The 25,339-nt window shown below is 37.8% G+C and overlaps 1 protein-coding gene across 3 annotated transcripts in view; it reads left to right on the top strand.

The window, feature by feature from the left end:
- The window catches only part of GRID2 (glutamate ionotropic receptor delta type subunit 2), an 819,802-nt gene that overhangs the window by 273,701 nt on the left and 520,762 nt on the right, over nt 1-25,339 (top strand). For all 3 annotated transcript variants that reach the window (XM_040064665.2, XM_040064672.1, XM_040064673.1), the window contains exon 3: nt 3,246-3,401. In XM_040064665.2, the coding sequence (XP_039920599.1) occupies nt 3,246-3,401 (156 nt within the window). The remainder of the gene's footprint in view (nt 1-3,245; nt 3,402-25,339) is intronic.

The raw sequence follows: 25,339 nt of genomic DNA, 5'->3' as shown, positions 1-25,339 counted from the left end.
AGTTAACCTTAAGTTAAAGGTTGCATATTGAGCTAGAGGTAAAAATTTTGATATACCTCTTTCACATCAGAAAGATGAAACCTGTGAACTAGAGAATAATTCCTGAAATGACAGTGAAAGCAAAATATTCCAGCAATGTTAGTACTGTCCCAATAATCTCTTTCATCTCTTCATTGAACTGGCTCTTCTTTTAGAAAACAAGCAAAAATATTTCTTCCACCCCCTTCGTTCTATAACAGAGAGATTTATAGACACATAAGAAGCAGCTGAAACAGGGACATAAAATTATATATATATATATATATGGGAATAGTAACAAGGTAAAAATGATTCAGGGATTTTGTGGCTTGGCTTTCTTTTGTTTTTAGGTTTTCAATTTTACATAACAACTGAAATGAAATTTTGAGAATCAATTATGTAATAAATTTTCTTATCACTGTTTGAAAGTGTAATGCATGTGCTGCTGTGCACTGCCATCTCCTGAAAGAAACAGAGTAATCTTTATTAGTAATCTTAAATGACTTTTTGTGTAGAGAAGTTAGATACTCTAGGTATGAATTATGCCTGAATTTCTAAAGGAAAACAATCTAATTCCTGCTTGGATGCTCAGACATGAACTATGTTTAGAACTTTTTTTTTTTTTTGCAATTTGCCTATATATCTATGTGTTTTACTTATGGAGATACTCCTATGCTAGAACATGTGTGATGTTGTTCCTGTGAGGCAGTTTCTTTAAAATGTCAGATACAGTATGGGTTATGGGAGAAATTTTGAAATTTGCATCTGAAATGTGGAGCCATAAAACCAAAAGCAGTGGTCAGAGAAAAAGTGGAGGCATTGTAATCAAGGGAGAAAGAGGAGCATTTGTGAAAAGAGCATGGAGGTAGATCTCAGTTCCTTATAGTTCCTTGTACATTCCCCTGCTGCCTGAGTTAGGGGTTGTTTCAGGCTGAGAAACTGGAGAAAAAGCATAGGAGTTTATTATGAGTATCTGTGTGTGAAAGACAGGATTGTCAAGAAGGTTCATCTGTTGAGGACCTGCATGGATTCACCAGTTCAGGATTATCTTGGCAGCAGCCCTCAGTTGCCCAGTGGAAGGGCAAAGGTGGTGAAGGGGATTTTTATGACGACACGTACAAAGATTTTTTATGTTGACACATACAAAAGAATCCTGGTTACCTGGGGCTTTGTTTTACCATACTCAATAAATGACCTGGATTATTTTGGGAACCAAGCTGGGTTTAAGATGGTACTTCCCATCTGTTGAATAAGAAGCTGTACTCTGCAGTGTTGGCTGAAAGGTCTTTGTTTTGCCATGCTGTTCTGCAACGCAGTTGACAGCTGCCCTGCGAGTGCATGATCACTTCTTTACAGTATAGCATTTCGGGCAGAATTGCTCTTCAGGGGTAGAATTTGACTGATTGCTGCTAATTACTCCCCAATTTTTTCCCCTCCTTTAATTTTACCATTGTTACTAAGTAGCCACGTAGAATAGTTTATTCAAATGCTTGCAGGGCTCCGTCATTATTATCAGTGCAGGTGTAACCTCCAAGTGAAGCCTGTGTGGGGTTGGTTTGCATTCCATGAGGTAGGAAACATGTTCTAAGATATGTCTTGGAGACAGTTTTTTGTCCCCTTAAATGCTACGTGTATCCACAAATAGCTGTTTTGTGGAGAAGACAGGGTTTGTAGCATCTTGCATACCAAGTGTGTTCTCGGCCACGTGCAGCTTTGCATTATGGAGCTAAATAAAACAAGGGAAGATGGAATGGGGGCAAGGGGAAAAATGAATGTTTTCAACTGAGATTTGCACAGAGATGACAGGTGAATGAGGTGGAGAGGTACAGAACAGCTGTTCCAGATGGTAGGAGCTTCAGGAGGGAAAATGCTGGAGTCAAAGCGGTCAGCTTGTAGGAAGAGATGATGCTCATGAAGGATGAGTGGTGCTGGCAGGGAGATGAGTGTCGGAGGTCAGTGGGAAAAACACAGCAAACGCTGTGTATGAAGTTTATGTACCTTAAAGTAGCCATTTCCCCTAAATGAATAGTTTTCAGTTCTTTCCAGCACTGATTGTGGGTGTTTACCTGCATTCATCGGTGATCAGCATTTTCTGTTGTCTTTGTTTGCCTTGACACATTCAGTGCCTTAGCGGAGTTCTGTACTGTCAACAGACACTCGAGAAGGAATAAATATAGGCAGTTGTCAAAAGTCTGGTTTTGAAGCAGCTCTTCTGTCTCTCTAATCTACTACCTGGAATTGAAAGCTTTGAAGGTGCTTGAAAATTTAATAGCCTTGATTTTAAGGTTTCAAGCAGTCTTGTATTTGTTATATTACTATAACACTGTAATTTGAGCCTTCTCTGGATAAATAGGTCGTGCAAAAAGCAAGTGTAAAATGACAGAAAATTAGTGATGCTAAAAGTGATGATATGGCTTAAACAAAAAAAAAAAAGCTTAACCTCTGGATTAGTCTTGGAATTCCTCATCAATACAACTGAAGGACTGGCTAAATGAGAGTTGGGCACTCTCACTCTGCCAGCTCCTCTTGAGTTTATTGGTTCCCTGTTTACAATGTTCTGCTTGAATGTTTTGAAGAAATAGGCAGAACATTCACTTTCTGTGAGGTTTATAAAGGCAGAACTTATTTTAATTAACCATTTAAATTTAACTTACTGACTTCAAGAGTTAGACAATTAGCTGGAATTGTTGTTTTGCAAATCCTAGTGGTATTACATCTGAAATAATTTATACTGGTTGCTGACCTGTCTGTTGATCAAGGGTGTCAATTCTACCTCATTTTCCCAGTGCTGCTACCTCTTTAGGCTTACCCATTGTTTGAACTGTATATATTTTTAGTTGTCAGTAGACATAATGCTAAATGCAGATCCTAGCCCGCTGTAGTCATTCAATATATTAAATAGCACCTTTGGAAGAAGCTCAATTTTCATTTCATGGCCGTGTTCTTATACAGATCATGTGCTTTGTGCGTAACTAGTTTTCTCCAGTGTTTCTAGATGGAAACAATGCTTCCCTTCAATTTTTATCTTAGGTTATGTGAAAATATAAGAATTCTGTATTTTGTGAAGCAACTTTAGGGCTCTGTATAGAAAGAACTGCTCTTAAGGAGCAAGGAATGCATGATGTTCTAGCAAAAAAATGCATGAAGTGTTTATAGTTAATGCTTTTTGCGATGCTGCAGGTAAAAGGAGCAATGTGATTGTTTTCTTCTTTTTTTTCCCTCCACAGGGGCGATCTTTGATGAATCCGCCAAAAAGGATGAGGAAGTTTTTCGCATGGCAGTTGCTGATCTCAATCAGAATGATGAAATTTTACAAACAGAGAAAATCACATGTTCTGTGACATTTGTGGATGGCAACAATCCTTTCCAGGCGGTTCAGGAAGGTAGGATAAATAAAGAGATTTCTTGCTGCTGTTTCTGCAGTGATGTGCAAAGTATTACCCTGTGATAGTTTCCTAGCTTTATGGGAATTTGTTGTTTTTGTTGGCTTCTTTTTATATGAAATACCAAAAAATGCATTTAATTTTGGATTTAGCTGCTTTAGTTTGCGTTGGTTCTAGTGACTTAGTTACAAAGTCAGCTTTTATCCATTTTCTATGTATAGGCTGTTGAAATGTGATAAAGAAGTCAGACACACTTTGCCTACACCTTTCCTCTTTTCCAGGATGTTTTGAAGTTACTTGTCAAAATGATGACTACTTCCTACTACTTTTTGGGTTGATTTTGTGAAACCAATGGCAATTTGTTGGGAAACATAGGTTGTTGTGTGGATAACCTTTTCAGCCCACACACCTGGAAAAACTGCATATTTTAAAGGAGGGATTAGAGAGAATCTAATGACTCAAAGTTGCCTGTGTCCAACATGATTTTATTCTCAGCCTGTCCTTTGTGTCATTCCACAATTACTGGACAAGGGATGACGACATTGCTTTGGGCTCCTCTGGGTAGTAGCAGGATGGTAAAAGAAAAGAATATTTGAAATCCTTTTGAGCTGGATTAGTGGATTAAATTCACTGGTGTGAGCAGTTCCATGGAAAGGGAAGGGAGAAGTCTTTGAAAAATATGGATTCAAATTTGGGGTTTAAGCATTTGTTATTTCTTTGCTCTTCTGGCACACTAACTTCTGCCTAAGATCCCAAAGATATTTATTTGCAGGTGCATTGGCAGACTTTTCTTAAAAACAAAACTAAGTTTTGGTGATTTCATATATCATTATTGACTCCATATTGACACTTGAGATTTAAGAGAAATATGTAATTAGTTGCTCCAATGTTTGTGAAGTTGAAGGTTTGGATTATTGACAGGGCAATGCTAATGAAAAAACCTTTAATTTTTTTTTTTTTTTACCAATGACACTCTTAATTTTTGAGAATTTATTAATTTAGCATTTTTTTTCAGTTAAATTTTACAAGTAGATAGATTTGTATAATGGGCAGCATTGCAGTCTGTGCTTGATAGGGCTGAAGCAGAAAAAGACGTGATTTTGAAAGTATTCCAATTAGAGTCAATTCCATCTCTTTCAGTCTAAGGCTAGCATAGAAACTGGAACTCAGTTTAGAATTCAGAGGGGGGGAAATGAGTAAGTGAGCTCAATCCAATCTTTTTAAGATGCTTTCTACATTGTTGGTATTTAAGTGGCTTTTTTTTTTTTTTTAATCCAGGATGGATAATGCTAGCTGATCCTCTGTGTTTAGCATTAATTAACTCTGAAACTTAGCAATTAATTTCCCATATCATTGTGGTAGAGTAGTTGCTAACTATTTCACAAAATTGTTTCAAGTACCATAATTGTAACTTAGAGAAACTAGGAGTGCTTAGTGAAGTAGAACATTCCAAAGGAGTTAATGACCCAATATTTCAATATTCAATTATTATTTTATGCAAAAGTTGTTTGTCATTGTTGACAGTATAGTCAGCATTTGAAATGTGAATGGATCAGATTTGACATAAATTTCATTAACATCTGTTGGGGTGGTGAGAGGTCTGTTATGATATTGATGAGTTCAATATTTTCCAGTAAAAGCTGTTTCTTGTAAATACATGGTCAAATACAGCTACATGCCTAGAAAATATCATATTTGCTATTTTTTAAGGGCCCTGTGTTTTGTTTGGAATAATCCAAGTGAAGAACAAAGGTTTTAATACAGGCAGAAGCTGTGTAATAATTCCATTACTTTGCACCAGTTTCTTGCATTTCTCCTTTTGTCTGTATCTCTATATTACTCATCTCCCGCTTTTAATTGTATTTCTTATAAATGTTACTAGTAGGGAAGGGGACCACTCTAACTTTGGCCACATATTGGCAAAAGTGGCATATAGGCATGGTTTATAACTTGGACAAACGCTTAGAAAAAATGCACTGTACTAAATACCAGGGAAAAAAGGTTCATTTAAACATTCAGGCCATTCTGGTCTTTTAATTTGTAAAAGAAATACTAGAACAAGACTAAATCTCATTTTTAGATGTGTGAGATTCGGTGTTCTCCAACTTGCCTTTTTCATGCAAGCATGACCCTTTCCTTGGAATCATAACACCACTTAGTCTGAGGTCTGTGACCTCTCATATCAAGCAGTGCTTAGCTGTTCAAAATATGCATTGTTCATTTAAATTACTATTTGCTTGTTTTAATAATTTTTATATAACCTGCTTGAAGTTTGCTTTGTTGTAGGCCACAAATATCTGGAGTTTTTTAAGGTTTTGAATTTTTTCTTATTGTATAAACTATAGAAGAGCCTTTAAAACCCACAACTTTTAATGTTTGGTAAAATGCTTATTTAAAGCATTAAATCCGTAATAGTGGCTTTAAAATTGGTCTGAAATTGGTCTAAATTTGTCTTTGAATTGTCCTTTTCAGTCAATAGAGAGGGATAAGGAATTTGCTTAGGCCAGTGAATTTCTAAAAACCCAAGAAGTCACGAGAAAAGACCTCATGAAACAGGACATTAGGTACAGAGTTCTTATTTGTAATGATGCGGTAATGAACAACCTCCCTAATTTCTTTTCTTTTACTTTAGTAGTGAAATTGGCAAGTAAATTCCAAACAATGAAATACTCAGACACTTCTTAGTGATTTTGGGATGTAAAGATAAATCTGAGAGGATTGCTAGCTCTGCAGTACTGTGTTCTTCCCTCTGAATCTGTTTTTATGAATTATTACGGTGCCCTTAAATGTCTTCCACTTGTACCTTAGGGCATCTCTTTAACAGCTCTGATTGGGGGGGAATGATAACTACAGCAAAGTCAAGTGGTTTTATCCTAGACCTGTGAATGACATGCCCCATAATATCACTGGAAGTGCCCTCAGGGCCTGTTTATAGGCATGTTCTAGTGCACAGAAACAGGAGGTGAAATTCTTTAAGTTAATTAGCCTTCCCTTCTGTTGGCCACAGAAAGGGCCAACAGCAAGTGTGGTTCATCCCATGGCCGTGTGGAAGCTGCAGCCGTGTTGCTGAGATTTGTCACAGTGACATCTCTGGAAATGTCCAGGTGGACATGGTTCCTTCCATGTCAGGCTCCTTCCTGAAATGACAGGTCCCTTCCTCTCTTTCTTTCTTTCTTCAATATGAAATGTTTTACAGTATTTAGAGTACTCTCCTGTGCGGTGCCTCAAAATATTTGTGTGCTACTGTGATTGAAGAGAGGAAGAATATTGTGACTGGCTTTTTTATGCTGTGCCCTTGTTGGGTACCACAAAGGAAAAGCAGAAACTTTAGTTTTCTTTGTATATAGACATTGAAAGAAGTAGGGATAGTTAGGTATTGTGTGGTAGCTAGGCAGTGATTTAGCACTATGAAACAAGGAATTATGATCCGGATCCATACTGGTGCTAATAATATAGATTAATATAATCGTTACTTCCTTTCCTGTGAGACTCCAATTTACAGCAGTATTTAAATAGGGGTGGGACAGGCCTTCAAAAGGGTTTGAGTTCTACGTATACTTAAACTGTAATTATTTTTTTATAAAAGGCATTTATTTTCAATGAACTCTTTTTTCCTTTTGACTGGGAAATTTGGTTGAAATAAATACAGTACTTGTTTTCTCGTTTGTCAGAAAATCACTGTTCTCTTATCTTTCTCTTAGTTTTATTATACTGGTGCTTACTGCAATACTCTAATAATTAAAGCTTTAATTTTATGGTTCAGAGCCTGCTGTTTCCTCCAGTCCTTAATTTATCATTAACAGTACTCCTATACAGTATGAATGGCTGATATAAAATGTGTGATGGCCTTTGCATTTTTGTGGCAGGTGGAGGGAAGGGATGGCTTTGGTAGCTTGGACCAGAGGTAATACTTTGGCTCGTGCTGGTACACGTCCTTGAGCAGCACAGTTTTCTTCAGCCCCCATGCTGTCATTTCCACTTGCACACCTGGAGTTATGGAGCAAAGTCTGCAGCGGTTTGCAGTGCTTGAGGTGTCCACAGCATCTGGAAAGTAGTCAGAGCTCAGCCAAAGATGTGTGTTGTCCTTGGAGATCCATTGGCAATGTTTTAAGCTCACGGCAAACATTTTATTTTCATTTAGTGCTGCTGGGGTTTTTTTAATCTTACTCCTTTCTCTGAACTCTTTTTTTTTTTTCTTTTGAAAAGATCACATTTTACTTACCTTGAATAATAATTCTATAATAATCCAATGTTTTCTTCTATAGGTTACCTATAACATGTGACAAATAGATCTGACTGATGCTGTTTGAAATTAACTTTGTTGGATACATCTTCCTATTGCAATCACACATATGTGAGGCTTATTTTTCTATTTCTAACCCAACCTTTTTGTCATTCAGGGTAGTCACCAGAGGATGCTTACAGACACCAACTCAAGCCTTCATAATGGCTTTTGAAAGCTTATTGTGATCAGTGAAGTAAATAAGGCAGTGAGTCATAACTAAATGGGATTCAGCTGTAGAGCAGCAGAGGTTTGTAGGGCAGCAATATGTATGAAGGTCACATGCAGGATTTTATTCAAGCAAAGTTTTATGGTCAGAAATTACAACCTGATGGATACATCTGCTTTGGCCTTTGGGACTAGATGAGTGTAATAAGATTGTCCTTTCCCATTTCTCTGATCACTGTAGAAATCTGTTTAAATCCACAATTTTCATGGACTGCTAAACTTACTTTCACTTTGTGTCGCTTATTTCTTGATATTTCTCAGCCTTCCTTGTGCTGTTTATTAACCAGTACATGTTCAGTTTGAGATTAAACCTTTACAGGGCTGAATTTCTTCACTGCCCCTCCATTTCATTACCGATTTGCTTTTTTATTTCCCGATAAAATAGATTTTGATGCGGAAAGATATGCTCAGGAGGAAAGAAAGTCAAGTAGGATCTGAATTGTAAAATGTCAAGGAAGAAGAGGAGGGGAGAGCATTTCAATAATGATGTAAAACTCTTTTATAGAATCAGAAACTATTGGAAGTGTTTGCAAATGCAAATTGCTTCTATCATGAGCACTTCAGATAATATGACAGGAGATTTTTTTGAATTACCTGTCTCTGTGCTTTTTCATAATGTACCAGCAGTTGCAGTGCTTTTCTCTGTTCTCAAGGTGCTGGGTGAGGAGCCTGCTTACTCCCTTACACAGGCTTTGTTCTCATTTAAGTCTTGCTAACACCACAAAATCAATCAGATCTCCAATCTGCATAAATGCGCCATGGGAGTCCAAGTGTTGACAGTTTAAGAAAAAAGATTTTGTTAGGCTGGTGATAACATCCTGACAGTTGGAAAGGCAGTGGTTGCATGGGAGAAGATCTGGGAGGAATGAGCACTGATGGAAGGAGAAAAGGGGCGTGTAATAAAGGCTTAGTTTAGGATGAGCGGGATGCCCATTTAACACATTTTCAGCAGCAATTTCCAAGCTCTTGTGACCTTTCTTTGCCTGGAAGTAATCTCCTCAGAACAAACTGGAGGCTGTAAAGGGAGGTCAGATTTATTCTCAAGAAGGCCTCAGAGTGGTACAACTGATGTAGTAATCGCAAGACTTCCATCACTCTCCAGACTTTGGATTTTAAGCCCCAATGTTTTCTAGCTCCTAATTCTTTCTGTAGTAATGTTTTCTTCAATTGTAAGACAGCTTTCATTATCTTTGTTTCCAGTTTGAAAGCAAACTCTCACAGCTGTAAACTGCACTGCACTTTCAGATACTTGAAGATTAAGATAGTTTATAGTCAGCTCCAAAAATATTTCCCCAAATCCACATAAAATATTTTTTTAAAAAAGTCAGCCTATCAAGAATGGCTTTTTTCAGGATGGCTTAAACGATGTGAGAAATTAGGCTATAGGTATTAGGGTGGTTGAAGAATCTTCTCTGCAGTAGCCTTTCCAAATTGCTCAGCTCGAGAGGGGAGAAAAGATCCTTACTCCAGTGCAGGCTCGGGCAAGATCCCGGCATCCTTTAGGTGCTGTTGTCCACTTTGTTTCCTAGAGCTCCTAAACCCCACTGAATGTACACTTTATGAATGCTGCATGTGTTTGTTGTGGTTTAAGGAAAGAATACCAGTGTTTCTATGGAAACCATTTTTCTTCAGGTGGCCAGGAGACCTGGTAGCATCCCCTGTTACACTTGGCTGCATTGCAGCATTCAAATGCAACGCTGTGACTGAAGGTGTTTGTGTCGGGCCACACATCAAACCGAGGACTTTGGTGCTTCGGAGTTTGTGTTACCTACCACACCACCTCTCTGGGGTCTTTTCCCCACCCCCCACTGCTTTCTCATGACTTGAAAACAGCAGGAATGATTTTCTTAATGCTGATGCCATTTTTGGTTGCCAGAGTTTTGCTCAACTCAATTTATATGGCAGATCTTGACTTCTTTTTTTAGAGCTTCCACTTGTGACAGGCAGGAATTTAATAGGCTTGAAAGAATTTCTTTCCCAGACTGTTTCTTGAAAAGCATGTGACTGTGAGACTATTAACCTCTAACCCCCTTTAAAAAGATGGATCAAATAAACGAGTAAATACACGCTGGACAAGTGTGATGCCTTTTGATGGGGAGGTGCAGAGTAAATTTTATCACATTACTGTAGGAAAAGCTGGACAGGCTGATACTCTGCAGTAGTTATGCTTTAAAACTGTATTGGATCATTTCTGATTTTGCAATAAGCACGTTTCCACTTGCAGTTCACGAGTGCCCAATATGTGTTTTCATACGTTAAGCACAGAGCTTCAGTCTGCTGTGTTAATATACTCTGACACACTGCTAGAGCTTTACTTTTAAGAGAGCTGTGCAGATTGTGATGTGATTAAATAATATCGGTAGTACATTTAAACGTTTAAAGCCACTGTGCCTGGAGGTTTTTGGGGTATTTTAACAAACAGAAGCATAGAGAGAAAGTAAATGAGAGGTGCTTCATCTTCCGAGATGCCAATTATTTAATTAGCACCCTGAGCTATCAGTTCCCTAAAGTAATCTCCTTAAATAAATAATGGACACCCTATCTGGATTTCCTTCTCATCTTTTTGTGAAGCAATGTCCACTAAGATCACTGGAGCAGTCAATCATCACTGTCCAACCAGACGTGTATATTCCCAGACAGGCCTCGCAGCCTGCAAGCTTGCAGCCTGGTTGAGGCTACTACCAAGCAATGAACTGCTGCATTCAGCTGTTTTCTGCTGCACAGAGTCCTTCTGAGTCCTCTCATAATGTTAATTGGAGATTTTGCTTTTGTTTCTCCTGGCTAAATTCTGTGAATTAAGTGGAAGTCACCAGGTGCTTGTTTCACTGCACAGTTTAGGTAGCAACATGGATCCGACTCCTTACAGATCCATATTTGCTGCCTCTGTCTTTTTCAGTGCTTGTCTAAAAGTCAGTTGAGTAAATTAATTTTAATTAAGTAATTTCTTAATTTAATTCTCCCCTTCGAGCCTTTCTTGCACTTCTTCATTCCCTTCTCAAAAATGTTTTGTTTCATCTGCAAGCTGCTTTTGTTAGCTCTTTGGTTACTGTATTCTTAGTAAACAGACCAGTTTGTATTTGATGCAATTGCTTATTTGTGTGCTTCAGATAATTTTAAATGTACTCCTCTCTCTTTCTCTGTATAACTAGAGACAAATTGTACTTTATGGAGGACAGTAGTGTTTTAAAATCTAATTTTGGTAATGAGGAAATGAGCCATGACAACTCTGGAGGTGAAACCTGAAGTGAATTATGAAGGTCATTCTCTTAGATGGGGAAATTAATTATATTTTAGCTTGGTTCCCTGTTACTTAGACCCTTTGTATTGTACACTACCAAGTAATTTTGACTAAATATCAATTTATGAAAAATTATCTGGGCAAAAGAGTGCAGCTATAAGGACAGATTTTGAAACTAGGAAGAGTTTTATTAAAACACTAATCATGTTGGAAAGACCATAACCTTTCATGTTATCTTTTTGAAAGGATGCTTGCTGTGGGATTTTAATGCTTATTCATTTTGAATATCGGTGGGCCTTTAGCTCCTGTGATTACAAGACTCTTCTGAAACTTACTTTTCTCCTTAGAATCCAGTCTTTTGAAATTCTCCATTATGCAGTCTGAAAGAATATTGAATTGAGCCAAGCCACTCTGAAGGATGCAGCCACTAAGTGCAGCACTTGTAGAGGGCAGATGAAACAGGTCATGTTGATGATAGTTAAAAAACATTTACTCTGAGCTTGGAATAGACGCAAGAGTCTTGCAGAGCCTTTCACGTTCTGTTGACACACAAGTGGGAGTTTGGGCTTGGGATCTTTATGTAAGGGTAAAAAGAATTAACACATGGGGTTTAACTTGATATGGAAATTAAGCACCTGCTTAAAGGCTTTCCTGGGCAGGAATATACTAAAGCAATCCCAAATCAGTGACTTAATTTTCTTTGGCAGCTGGTATTCATTGTTTTGTTTACTTTAAGGGCTTATTTTCTCCAGAAACTTGATCTTTGGGGCCGTTTTGCATCCTGCACCTCTGCTTGTCCAAATGTGCCAGGTGGCTGTAGCTCCTCTGGTATTGCTGGAAGCAGAAAATATGGCTGCAGGTCCTGGCTGTGCCTTGTGACATCTGGAAAAAAGTTGGGAATGACAATGAATCTTCCAGAGTGCCAGGCCACAAAACACAGCTAAATGAGTAAAAGCCTCTAGAGGTTTGTCTTCTGACACTGTTTCACAACAACAGGGTTATGATGCACAGGGCTTGGTCATCGGAGTATTGGAGAGCCGTACTCAGAAATTGCAGTTTCATGTTACAGGTAAACAATTTATGTTTCTCCCATCCCTTCATGACCTGATGCACGGAAAGAAGTCAGCAAGAGGCTACTTTCTTTTTCAGAAAAATTATGTGTCTTTAGTAGCAAGCTGTGGCTCAGTGGCAAGCCCTGTGATAGCCAGCCCTTGCTAAGGGCACGGGAAGGGAGCGTGAACTCCCGTTCCAGGTGAAGCCAGGTGTTGGAGCAGCTTGCTCTAATGTTGGATGCCAGGAGCTGAAAGTAAATGATCATTAGTTGTCAAATACAGAAAAAAAACAGCTGCCCTAAGAGGGGGAGAGACTTTTGCACTTCTGAAATGCCATTTCAATGACAAAGGGCATGAAAACCTTGTTTCCTGAACAGAGAAGATGAGTGCTTTGAGAAAATGAAATCCGTTCAGACTTACCAGGAGTTTTTAAAAAGAAAAAAAGAAGTTGCCTATGTTGTAACAGTTAACATTCTCTCTAATGGGTGCCGTCTGAATAGTGAGTGATGTAAAATAGGGACTGGTCAAGACATTTGTAAAACGGCTCATTAGTTCTAATTAAAACATGAAATTTGAGTTTGTTCCTGAGGTCTTAGCTAATCCTAATTCTCTGATAGAAAGGAACAGGGGGTAAATTGGTATAGAGGAAGGAATAATGCAACTTTCTTTTGGCTAGCTTGCCTTTAAATGTATTTTTCATTCTTAATTTGGCACTGGTGGATCAAATGCTGAGCCAAAACCGTATTCTTCTGTGTGCTTAACTATTTGAATTCCACACATCATGGAGTGGAAACTGGTTACTGTGGTGAGAGCAGGAAGGAGTCTTGAGACACCTATACAACATAGGAGCAAGCAGCATCTGGCTTGGTTGGGTTAGCAAAACAGTGTGACCTTGATTTAGCGTAAAAGTCAGCGTAAAACAAGCCTCTGAAAACACTAACTTGAGAAAATGTTTTTTAAGCAATGGTCTTTGCTGTCTTAGTTTACATGGCTTTTAAAGATGTGTTTTCTACCTTATCTGTATGTTAAAAAAACCCTAAACAAACAACCACAAATCAAGAAAAACCAACAGAGAAAAATGTTTTCCCATGTTTGAGGCAGCAAGACTTTTCCTTGTACTCCTTCTTAGTTAAAACTACTTCTTTCATAATGAAAAAAAAAAGAAAAACAACACCTTTCAACAGCAGATAGCAACGTTATATTGAGAGTTACTAGGAATTCTGCAGTTGGGATTTTTTTCCATTGAATTCCATTATCTGGAGGATTAACGTTTTGAAAGGTCAGCATCCATGGAAGCTCCATGCATAGTTATTGAGTGGCTCTGTGAGTCCCACTCAAGTCTCAAATTTTTAAGCATAAACCATATTTATTTTTCAATATTTCTCTATCTACAGTGGACAATTTCTCTAATGTAGATTTGTTTCTTTTTATCTGCATTGTACTCATGCCTGAAACTGTTACTAAAATTTATTGTGAAGATTTATTGGGGTTTTTTGTCAGAAGGAAGAATAAGTGGTCATAATTCATGCAAAGCACTACTTAAACATTCTGTCAGATGAGCCTTTAGATCAGTAAGACTTGTTTAAATTTTGCTCTGAATCTTCACAGACAAAGCTCCATAAAAAACAGTTTGACAGGTTATGATGTGCTCCATAGCATCAGAATTCTCAAGACTTGGTTTCTGCACGTGAGGAACAGTAGTGGATTTAACAAATGGGGCTTGCTATGGCTTGTCTCAGTTACCCCTTCCTTCAATAAATTTAGTGAGAAAGGCAGTGCGTTTTAACATACTTGTTTCTAGCAAGTTCTGTAATCCTAAGTTTCCTTGGAATTTGAGCACAACTAGTTTCAAAACTCCAAAATGTACTGAGTAAATATATTTGGTCATGCCAAGATCACATTTCAAGATTTTCTAAGTTCAGCTTTTGTGACAAGCCTTTAAACTAGGTTCATGTGTGTAACGTATTTGCTAGTTCACATATATTTCTCCTCCCTGCATGATTTTATTTTTTTTTTTTTCTGATCAGACCTTTATTTTATACATAGTCCAACTTGACAAGAAAGTTAGAAATGTCTGTGTATTAGCAGATGTTCCTTGTGGAAGCTCCAGGGGGTATGGATAGTGAATATACTGGATCTCCTTCTATTTCTAGCCAGAACAGACTCTAGAGGAGCACAGACGGTGTCTGGAGCCTCCTTTGGCAACTGCTGATGCTAAAGCTCTGGCATGAACTCTGCCTCAAAGAAGAGTTTTGGACTTCTTTATGTAGTACAATGTCAGTTGCTGCTACAGTTGGGATGACTTTGCAAGACATGATTCCTCGGTGAAACCTATCAACAAGTTCATGTTCTGTGACGTTTGTGAGGGGTGCACAACACTTTGAAAGTGGTAATGGGCAGCTGAAATCAGCAGCTTCCAAAATCATGAGAAGGGGTATAGTCCTTTCTGCACTCTTAATATTAAGGGCATTCTTAAAACTAGTTGTACATCAGTGTATTAGTTTTTAAGCTTCAAGTCATTTTCTGGAGTTTCTACCTAAATAATAAGAATAAAGTTTTGTGATTTTTGCAGTATTTGTTTGTTGCTTTAAAAATTGGTAGAGTTTTAAATTACTTTAAAAACTTTTAAGAGTTGGTCCCATGTATCTTCTGTCAGAGAGTTTAATATTCCAGATTTTTCTTTTATGTGTTTCTTTGTTATTTGGCTTTTTGAAATCTATTTTCCTGTGTGTTTGTGCTCTGCACCTTCAGCTTGTGTTCTTTACCATGTTTTGGTACTGCAAAGGTGCTCTTGAGAAAAAACTTGGGAACAAGCTTGGTGCCAAGTTGCACTCACCTCTTGCATTAATGGGAAGGGAATTTCAGGAGAAAGGCTCAACTTTTCTTATCACCAGCGGTAATAGTGACTTGGAAGTTTGTCCCCTTTTATTTTTCATATCTATTAATGTTTAATGCAGGGACCAACTCATGTAGAACCCTCCTCATTGTCTATTCATTGGCTTCAGGAGTTGGATGTGATAATCCTTGTGGATCCCTTCCCACTTGGAATATTCTGTAATTCTTTATCTGAACCGGAGAACTAATTTATTTTGCAGCATGGGAAAAAAAAAAAAAAAAAAAAAAGATTTCAAAAGTATCTGTGGGTGGGTGCTTCCTTTGATAATGAAAAGTGGCATTTTGAGTAGTCTTCCTTCATGGGAATTCTTGTACTGCTGAACTACAGTATGTTCCTCCACAAACAGCTTCTAGAGAACTGCTTGAGCTTTTCTTTAAGAGGTGATCTCATCCATTCTTCTCTCCTTGCTTAGGTTATTCTCCTTGGTTATTTCTGGATGGTCATTGCTTATATCTGGACGTGCTTGTTGTATCTGGCTGTTTTTGATGACATGATTATGTAAGAATTGAGAACAAAAGCAATGGCCTTTATCCAGCTTTATGATTACGAAAAGTTCTTCACTCTAAATTACCTCTGAAAATCATTGTGGCTGCTAATGGTTGGAAGGATCAGCCTCAGCAAATCTTTCTGGTGACTTGAGTATGATCAGTTGTGTACTGTAGCAAGCTGGAAAATATTACATGTAAAATATCCATGGGCTCAACAGTGTGCCTGTTACAATGATTTTATTCAAAGTCAAGGCTTCGAAGATAGAAACAAAACAGCATTAATGACACTAGGTTACTGAAGTATTTTCTCAGTGTTGCAAAATTTCCTTGCTGCTGAGATCTGGGTGGGTGTCACTTCTCAGCAGAATTAATTTCAAACTTGACCTCAGATTCTTCACAATGCAAAGGGTGTGCAATGTTAGTAAAGGTAGTAGATATATGCAAAATGTAAGAAAGGTCTTTCAAAAACCAGCAGAAATAAAGTAGGAAATGAGACAAGTTGTTATTGTATGTTTCCAGATAAGATTTCTTGCTCACAAGTTGACAAGCTGAAATATGCCACTGATCTGTAGGAAAATAGTGAGGGAGGGTAAAAAGTGAAGAATGTGGAAGCAACATTTCAGGATTTGTTCATGCCTTTCCAAACATGATTGATATGTGTGTTAGAATGCAGTGGTGTTAAGACTAGAGATTTTGATAAACTGTCTAAAGGACAAATGCAAAAAGTTCATGGAGACTCTTTTGATGCTTTTTCTGAAATATGCAGAAGCCGAGTAAACAAAAATGTGGGTATTTATTGTCTGTATCACAGTAAAAATGTCTTGAAGACCACCTTCTCTGCACCCTCCTCAGATTTTGAATGGTACTGGTGGTATGGAGCCATTTGGGGAGCAGTACAGGTTTTGTTGCAAGACTCACATTACTTATATCAGAGGACATAAACATTTTTGAGGAACAAACAGCCCGGCTTGAAGTCAAAGATCTTTTAATGCAGTTTTTGATGAGATGTCTGTATCTCAGGAGTTCTCTACTTTTTACTCAGCTGCGGGTTTACAGAGCGAATGCAGCTTCTCTTATCTAGGAAATTATTATTTTCTTCAGCTTTTAAAATTGCTCTATTTCTTGAGGTGAGTTAGGATGGCTATTGTGGTTTCAAAAGATAAGTGTAAGTCTTTACAATCATACTACTCTTCAGACTTGACTGACTTGGAGAACTTTAGAAGTATTTGGGGTGACTGTGTGGTTGCTGAAGGGGTTAACAGACTTTTTGGTTAAGTCAAAAGAACTGAGTTCTAAATAGTTATATTCTGGAAAGAGCTGTGTTCTATAAAGGATGTGGAAAAGCTGGAGAAAGAAACAACACAGATTTTTTTTTTTTTTTTTTTTTTTTTTTTTCCCCTTCTCCTGTGTGTGTGTATGTATGCAAGAATCTTTCTTTTTGGAGTCTGGAGAAGAAAGGATCACAGCCTTTGAGGTCTTCGCTAGAAGAACTTATGCAAAATTAACCACACTATTTTAACTGTAAATATTTATCAAGCAAGAGTAAATTATATCATCCCAATGTCTAAAAATATATTTGTTTATCTGGCTCTTTTGTAAAAGGAAATGAAAAAAACCGACTTTTAGAGAAACATGAAATGCACCTGCTTGTCATGAGTTGAGATATTTTTTGTCTAGTGTGCCTGACTAATTCAGGATCTCTTTTGTTTTTTCTTCTCTCTCAATTTCTACTGAGGACTTGTAAGTTCTGTGAAAATAATTGAGAAGCTAACTCCCATGTTTATACTCCTTTAATTGACATATAGGCCACAGAAAGAGATATGAAGGTTTTAGGCTTAATTCTCTTGGTCCCACTTTCAAAACAGAAATTGAGTAGAAAGCTATGCCTATAACCTCTGTTGGACTTTGCAGAAAGTCTAAACAATGATATTACAAGAAGGAGACTGGTTTGAATTTTTCAGCTAATACAAAGTGTCTGAAGATATGTCTTCAAATCAGCCATGTCAATAAATTCTGGGTATTTATAACCAGCAACACATTAATAGAAAATAATGTATCATAGTTAGAAAAAAAAAAAAATTGTTTTGGGTAGAGATGTGTGAGGATACATATGGAATATTAACTGGTGATAAAATTATTGTTACCAAGGTTACAAGAGTATACATGCTGTTGTCTTCAAATGCATCAGTAATTTTTTCTGTTAAACCTATCATTGTAGCAGCAACTTAAGCATTTGAAATAGATGTTTCCCAAAGCTTTACCTGGCATAACAATGACTTGGCAGATGTATCTGCCATGCAGAGTCATTACATCTGGCAGCTGGAATATATATCTGGGTAGAATAGATTGCAGTTCTGGAAATATCAAACTTCGGAAAAGTAAAATATGATTCTCTGGTTTTATGTTATACTTGGATGGCAATGAACTTTGAAATGCTTACCTGCTTCTGGTAGCTTGTCTGTAAACTCTTTTAGACCCCACAGTCTGCAGTCTGATTATTTCAGAAATTGTTTCTTTATCTACAGATTCATGTCATTTAATTTTAATAATAAAATTTTGCATTTCAACTCTCACTACAGAAGTACATGGAGCATAAATACTTAGATGGCCTGCTTTCTGAGGGTTACCTTTGCTGTTTCCAGGCTGCCTCTTGAAACAGTTGAATCAGTTTTTGTCTTTCTGATGACTGTGCTCTGGACATCACTAAATTTGGAAGGAGCGCATGATCCTTGGCTGGGTTCCCTATGGCAGTTCTCCTCATTACAGATCTGCAGGGCTGTGCTCATATGGACTAGCAACAAAGTATTTATAATAGGCTAAAGGGGGTTGAAGGTTACTTTGTACCCAGAGAAATTTATTTGTGTTAAATTAGGATATGAGTTGAAAGAGAAATAACTATGTCTGATCTAATCTTAAGAACTGCTATTTTGGAACAAATTTCTACACAGGTAGTGCCTAGGCAGTTCAAATTTAAGGCTGCCTGAGATGAAGTTTCACTATAGTATTAGGACAACACAGAAAGGAATCCTTTAATGTTTAGGACATGATGCTTTCATTTCCTTGTTGCTTAATATTTTCATCAATGTAAATGCATGTATTTTGGAGAAGATGGGAGAAGAGGGTTAGGAGGGAGCAGAAGAAAATGTCACAGTGCTCATGGACATGGAATTTTCCTTTCTTTTGGTTTAGTGTTTAGTGTTTGGTTTGGTTAGTTTTGGTTCTCTACCTGTACAATGTGAGGTTTTGATCAGCATTTAGATTTCTGCAGAATAAGTAACTTAGGTTTCATTCCAGACAAGCTGTCTTGCGAGCTTACCTGGCAGCCGTCATTTCATGCAGTCTTGCGTGTTCAGGTTAATAGCAGTTTATAAGAAGACTTCTTTTGGAATTGTCCAAAATACTTCATAAAATATCCTTCCCCATAAATGTACCTGCACTTTAGCGCTGCCTTTTACTGTTTTCAGAATCACTGGTGCCAATTATAACCTGCTCTCTGAGTCTATAATTTTTCTTTATTCTCTTTGTGTGGTTGAAACTGCTGTGAGAGTCCTGTAGTTACAGGGTCACCCTCCTTCAGTATTGCAGAAGTAATACCCTTAGTGTTGCAGAAAAATCTCCACTATTTCAGTCTTTATTTTAAAAATTAGTACCAGCATATTAGCAATTATTTCCTTGGCTAAGTTTCAGGATTCTTGAATCATGGACACTTAGTTTTACTGATTGGGAAGCATTTGTCCTTGGTGAATGAGATTGTTTCCAGAAAATGATAGAAATGTATTCTGAATATACTTCCTTTTAGGATTGGTACTGCTCTTTTTTCCCCACGTCTCTCTTTGCGCCAGCCAGAGCCCAGCCTTCTTCTCTGATTTACACCATCAGTGGTGGGGCTGCTTTGAGTGGCTGTCCCTGTGGTGTGATGAGGATCCCTCAGAAAAAGCAAGGCTGTGATAACAAAAAGCAGATGTCCAAGTAGAGGAGAGAATTTGTCCCCAGACTGAGTGAATACCACTTGCTGTTGGCAAGTTTTGGAAGCTCCTGTGGGTGCCATTTAGATTAATGCGTATTTTTGAAGGAGTGGAGAATCCAGGGATAGGGTAGAGGAGAGATTTCAGAGGATAATTCCTGTCACTAGAAAGGGACTATACCTAAGCAGCAAAAATTAAACATCCCTAAGCATCATGAATCTGTTTCATTGCGTTCATCCACTTCCTCTGGCATCATGTTCTGGTTGTTTTCAATAGCTGTATAAACAAATTAGATCTGTTTATTCCAACTAAAACTCTGAATACAGGGTAGCCAAGCCCAAGTTTATTGCCTGATTCACCTTCTGCTCCTTGCTCTGCATTATTGTAAAAGGGCAAGAGAGCTTCATGTTTTATTCAGTTAATACAATGTATATTTAATTTGCATTTTTAGTGTTTTCAAAGGTGGAGGATAACTTCAGCAGCGCTGAACATGGTAATTTAATTGGCTGTAGGGTAATAATAGGATGCTCAGAAATGGCTTCATCAGGAAATCTTGCAAGGCCTTGAACAAGTGCCCCAGTCAGAAGCTCACCTGTGCTGAACTGCCACACACCCCGAAGTGGCGGGGAGTTACAGCTGTGTTGCCCCTTCATTTAATTTCAAAGGTTTGCAGGAGGAGAAGCAAAACCTAGAGGGATGAATAGAGGCTACCAAGGCATACTGAACACTGCCGAATGTCTTCCTTAAGTTCTCTGCTGCTGGGAATGTTTGGGGTTATAATTTTCCTTGTGTACCTTACAAATGGAGGAACGAAAAGTGGCCTGTATTAAAAGGCAGTGTATCAAGTTTGTGACAGTGAAATTTATCTGTCCTAATCCAATGTCTGCCTGCAGGATTTGGGCTTCTAAGACAGTAGTTTTTACATGTGTGGGTCGTGTCATACGAAAGATACCACAGAAGATGAGACAGGAATACTTCAGGATTTTTGATGGCTAGTGTGTGCCTTTTGCAACATCATTCCCAACTTAGGGGACAATTCTATCAAGCAAATTGATCTGCATCCTCCAAATTAGATGCTGAGGTGATAATATTTTTAACCAGCTAATAAATATGCAAATTTTTCTGAGTGTGAACTCACAAAGAAACATCTCTTTAATCAAAGTTGGTCCAGAGCAGTTATTTTTCAGTAGTGTGTAATTGTGCCATTTGTGTTTTATTGAGCTATTATTGCCAAAATAGCCTTCACTTAAAAACACATGCTAGGTACTGTTTTTACAGTGTTTCTCCAATATGTCTGAGTGTTGGATTTTTATGCTACTTTATAACATTGGTGGTAGATGTAAGACTCTTGTTTTCTTAAAAATCTGTGTGTCAGCAAAGCTGGTGTCCGCATAGTGAACTACACACACACGGAGGACCTGTACATGCTTTCCTCTTCCAAACCTGTTTCCACATCTTCATTCCAATTTGTAGTTTGACTAGCACCTAATATGCATCTTTTACTGTTTTCTAGTTATCTCTAGAGCTTCTAACTTTTTTTTTTTTTAGTTCTGTTGGAGTGATCCTGAAATTCAAAATTTTCTTGGCTTGAAGTTACAACATGGATATGAAAATAGCCAGTGTTTAAACCACAATTTTTGACCTGAAGTGTGTTCAGTGTCCTAAGATTCCTCTCCTGCCTGTTCTTATAGTGATACATCTTCTTTATTATTTTTGTCTTTCTGCTGTACTTTTTACCCTCTGGAGGCCAGAATTGTGACTATACTCATTATTACTTAACTGGAGTTGATGAAGATGTTCTGTACAATGTGCAGGAGCCTGGCATTTTGTTCATTAGCCTTCTCCTTTTTAGACAGATTTTAGTGTCCTTAATTCTGTAATTTTCTCGACATAAGAATCACAAAAAAAAGGTGGTTTTGTTGTGAGTCACCAGATCAAATATCCTTGCACCTCCTACCTCCCTCTTGTAAGCCAAAATAAACACGTAGCATTTGCCAGGGGATGATTTCATTGAAAACACCGATTTAAAACTACATCATAATGGTTTCAGTAGGATCAAGCTATAGTGTTTGTGACCAGTTCAATCCTGTATGAATTATTATTTAGACGAAGGTTATTAATTACCAGCTGCTGTTCAGATAATGACAAGGTGCCAAGAAAGCACTCAGAGGCCTCCCTGTTCACCTGTCTGTTGTTAGGAGTTGAGTATTTGGCTTTAGAGCAGAAAACTTAAAAGAATTTTTTCTGCCAGGCTTTTAAATTTTTTCAGTTACTCTTTCTATTAATAGAATGTAGATTTTCAGCATCGTTTTAAAAGTCCGGATTAAGGTAGAGTGGGAGGAGATAAAATTGATTGGGAATTCTATTAGGGCTGGTGTGTCATCCCACTTCCTAGCAATCGTCAACATTATTACTGTAGGTACATTAGTAATAAACTCCAGTAAAAGCTGTCTCTAGTTGTGGCTGTTTTCCCGAGTAACTGGTCTCTTTTGAAAGTTACTTAGTATTTTATTGCCTGCTCAGTTATAATTTCTGCCCATGACTTTTTTTATTCTTTCTTCCAAGAATATTTGCCTTTGAAAGGTGTTACCACACAGTGTAATATATTTTTTTCTACTCACAAGTTACCAAGGCCTGCTGCAAATTGCGTTATTACAGCCTGTGCAGCGCAATTAACTCTTTGAAAATAGGAAGAGAAAAATCAAGGGAGAGCAAATTTATTTTCCTTACTGTTATGTGATTTGACACTTTTAATTTTTTGTGATGAATTAGTGCTTTCGGATGAAGAGCTGTCAGAGTCTAATTCTTTTGTGCAAATGGCAATGCAGGATTCTGAAGGAATAGCAGGATGCTTCAACAAGTAGCTTCAAAACACAAGTGATAACATCCTCCAGCAACTCCTGTATAGTAATGGGAGCCCTGGGAAGAGCATCCATGGGCTAAATCAGCAAAAGAAGCGATTGTGGCAATTTTACTCCAGTGTTGACAGGCACAGCGCAGCTTTAAATGTGCTTTTCTTTTATTTTTAATTTTACTGTACAAGAGGCCTGAAGGATACCATGTAGATATAGTTAAACCCTTGAGCAAGGGGGTTTGTTTTTGTATTTATAATAAAGAATAACTCCAGGTCTGAAGCTTTGGTTTATCAAATGGCATTAGTGGATGTCATGCTCGTGTTTAAAATAAGCAGCAGAGTCCTACATGGGGTTTTTTTGGTGAAGGCAGCCACGGTTAGGTTCTTTCCTCAGTGGTATGGGTCTTTTCTTGTGGGAATACACTGCTCAGTTATAATCAAAGAGCTCTATGATAAATTGTCTAGGTGAAAATATGGCTTTACGGGAGATTTTTTCATTTGGAAGCATTTTTATAAGTAAATGCTGTAAGGTCTCAAGCAAGAGCCCTTAAAACAAGAAGCTTTATTAAAAAAAAAGCTATAACAGCTAGAGAGACCATATCTTTGAAGCCATCCAGATAATCTTGGCACAGAATAATTTCTTGTCTTTTGGTTGCATATTTTATTTATGGCTTTTTGTTCAAGATATGAGCATGTGTTTACACTGCATGATGTTTATAAATAAAATGTGAGATAACAGCCAACAGGAGGGTTAGCAAACATTTTGCAATGTTTGATATGTATATAAGGACATTATATAGCTATATATTGTACATGAGTGGTGCTTTAAACTATTTTTCCAGCTTTTTACTTTGCCTATGTTAATAAGCCAAATTGGAAAATAAGAATGTTGGGGTGGAGAGGAGAGGAACTGGCATTCAGCTTGTTGGCTTTGATGCATAGCGAGCAACAAGAGGTTGGCTCCAAGAGGAGGGAGTTCATGGTTTCTTCCTGTGGTAGTAGGTTTTGCCCCATTGATGCTTGCAGTTCATGACGGTGTGATTTTTGTATCTGGAAAATTACAGAAATGTTGTTCACCTAGTTATATTCAGAGCTATTTTAGACTAGTTCAACAAAGAGTAGGAGGAATTTGTTTATTTCCATAAGGAATTGTAGGGGATGAGATGAGATCTTCCAATGTGAGGAGTAGTTCTGCTGTGCTTTAGGTGTAGATCCATGTAACAGATAAGCTCCACAGCCCTGGGAAAGAACTGAACCCAGAGCTTGAGATGTATAACAACTTTGTGAGTGACTGACATTCAGGATATCATTAAATGTAACTGCAGGCAAATTTGTGTTACCTCACTCTCCCAATCCAACAGTTTTAGACTAGAAGGACATATTTTATGACACCTTCTCACCTCACGCTACTCCTACAAGGAAGGAGCTGCTGTTTCTTTTCATCTCATCGCTTCATTCATTGCCCTTTCTGGTTGTAGGAAGACTTTACATTCAACTTGGCTTGGTACGCACATACCTGGCAACATAGGGAAAGCATCTGAAGGGTACAAAGGGTTGCTGGAAACTGAAGAGATCCTTAATATTCTTCCTATGGGGAGAGAGGTGGGAGAAAAGAGCTATGATGTAGGTATTTTTGCAGACAAGTGAAAGGAATGAAGGCATACTGACATTCAAATGACCTGATTCCAGCAGTGGAAATAAAAGGGGATATTAACCATACCCATAAGAATTTCTTAATGCTTATTGTATTTCCACTTTCAAAATCTACAAGTAGTGTCTTTCTTTACCCTACTAAGGTATAAACATCCAATGCCCTGACATTGGTTTATGTCATGCTGCTGCAGTTGGCATTACTGAGTAGGACATAAACTTTTTATACTGTCAAACCAATGCATTGCTAAATCAACAGCTCCTTCCAGAACATTGTAGAGATAGATGTTTGAGCTCTGTAGACCTTCAGGAGCAGGTGTGCACACAGGAGAATTGCCAGGAGACACCCGGATTTGCTGCACATGGCTTCCTGTACTTGCTTCCCAAGCTTCTCTTTGGGGCTGTTGAGCAAAATGTTCAGTGCCAAGTCCCCACGAGCTGCTGTATGGCTCCATGTTTTGTTTCCTCCAAACTCTGTTTTATATTGCCTGCTCTGGGCTTTTCTTATTTGTTGACTTGGTGAATTCTATTTGACCACTCTCTACATTCTGCATTTCTCTCGTCCTATCTCTTGCTCTGGAATTAAAGAGCAAAAACCAATTTAGTTGAAGGGATAACCTGAGATCACCTTGTCTAACGCCTTATGTGATTAGATAGGATAAGAATTGTGCCTCCTGAAGTCTCTGAAGAATTATCAGAGTACCTTGGGTTTCATCTACAGGTGGATGGATATAGACTTAGAAAACCTGATCCCAGAGCAGTTTAGAGGGGTGGGTGGTGGGGTTGTGGTTGGTTTTTTTTTTTCCTGTTGTGGTGGTGGTGGTTTGTTTATTTTTTTATTTGGTTTTTTTTTTTTAATCGTATAAGGTTTAGGTTGCATTTGAGCTACTGTTTGATAAGAGAAGCTATTCAGAGAGAAGTAGATCATGTGGGCTTTATAGATGTATAAAAACTGTTTTCTTCCTCTTTTGCTTGCACTATAATAATCTCAGGGGAATTTATTAGTTGTTCCAGGAGAGTGATACTTCTGGGTTCATAACAGGGATGTGAAATATTTGCCAGACTTAAGGTCAGTTCTCATGTTTCATCCACTAATATCCTGCTTCACTAATACACATTGGGAAATAGTACAAATATTTAATTAGAAGGATCATACAATTCTGCTCATCCTACCTTGACATGTTGATGTGCATGTGCTTATCTCATTATGTGGTGTGGTGTTGTTTTGGTTTTTTTTTGGTTTTTTTTGTTAAGACAATCATCCCTTTCTCTCATAATTATTATA

This window comes from Hirundo rustica, chromosome 5 (assembly GCF_015227805.2).
Source record: "Hirundo rustica isolate bHirRus1 chromosome 5, bHirRus1.pri.v3, whole genome shotgun sequence".
NCBI classification, from domain to species: domain Eukaryota; kingdom Metazoa; phylum Chordata; class Aves; order Passeriformes; family Hirundinidae; genus Hirundo; species Hirundo rustica.
The sequence above is the reverse complement of the archived record's forward strand: the minus strand, read 5'-3'. Positions and strand labels throughout refer to the sequence as shown.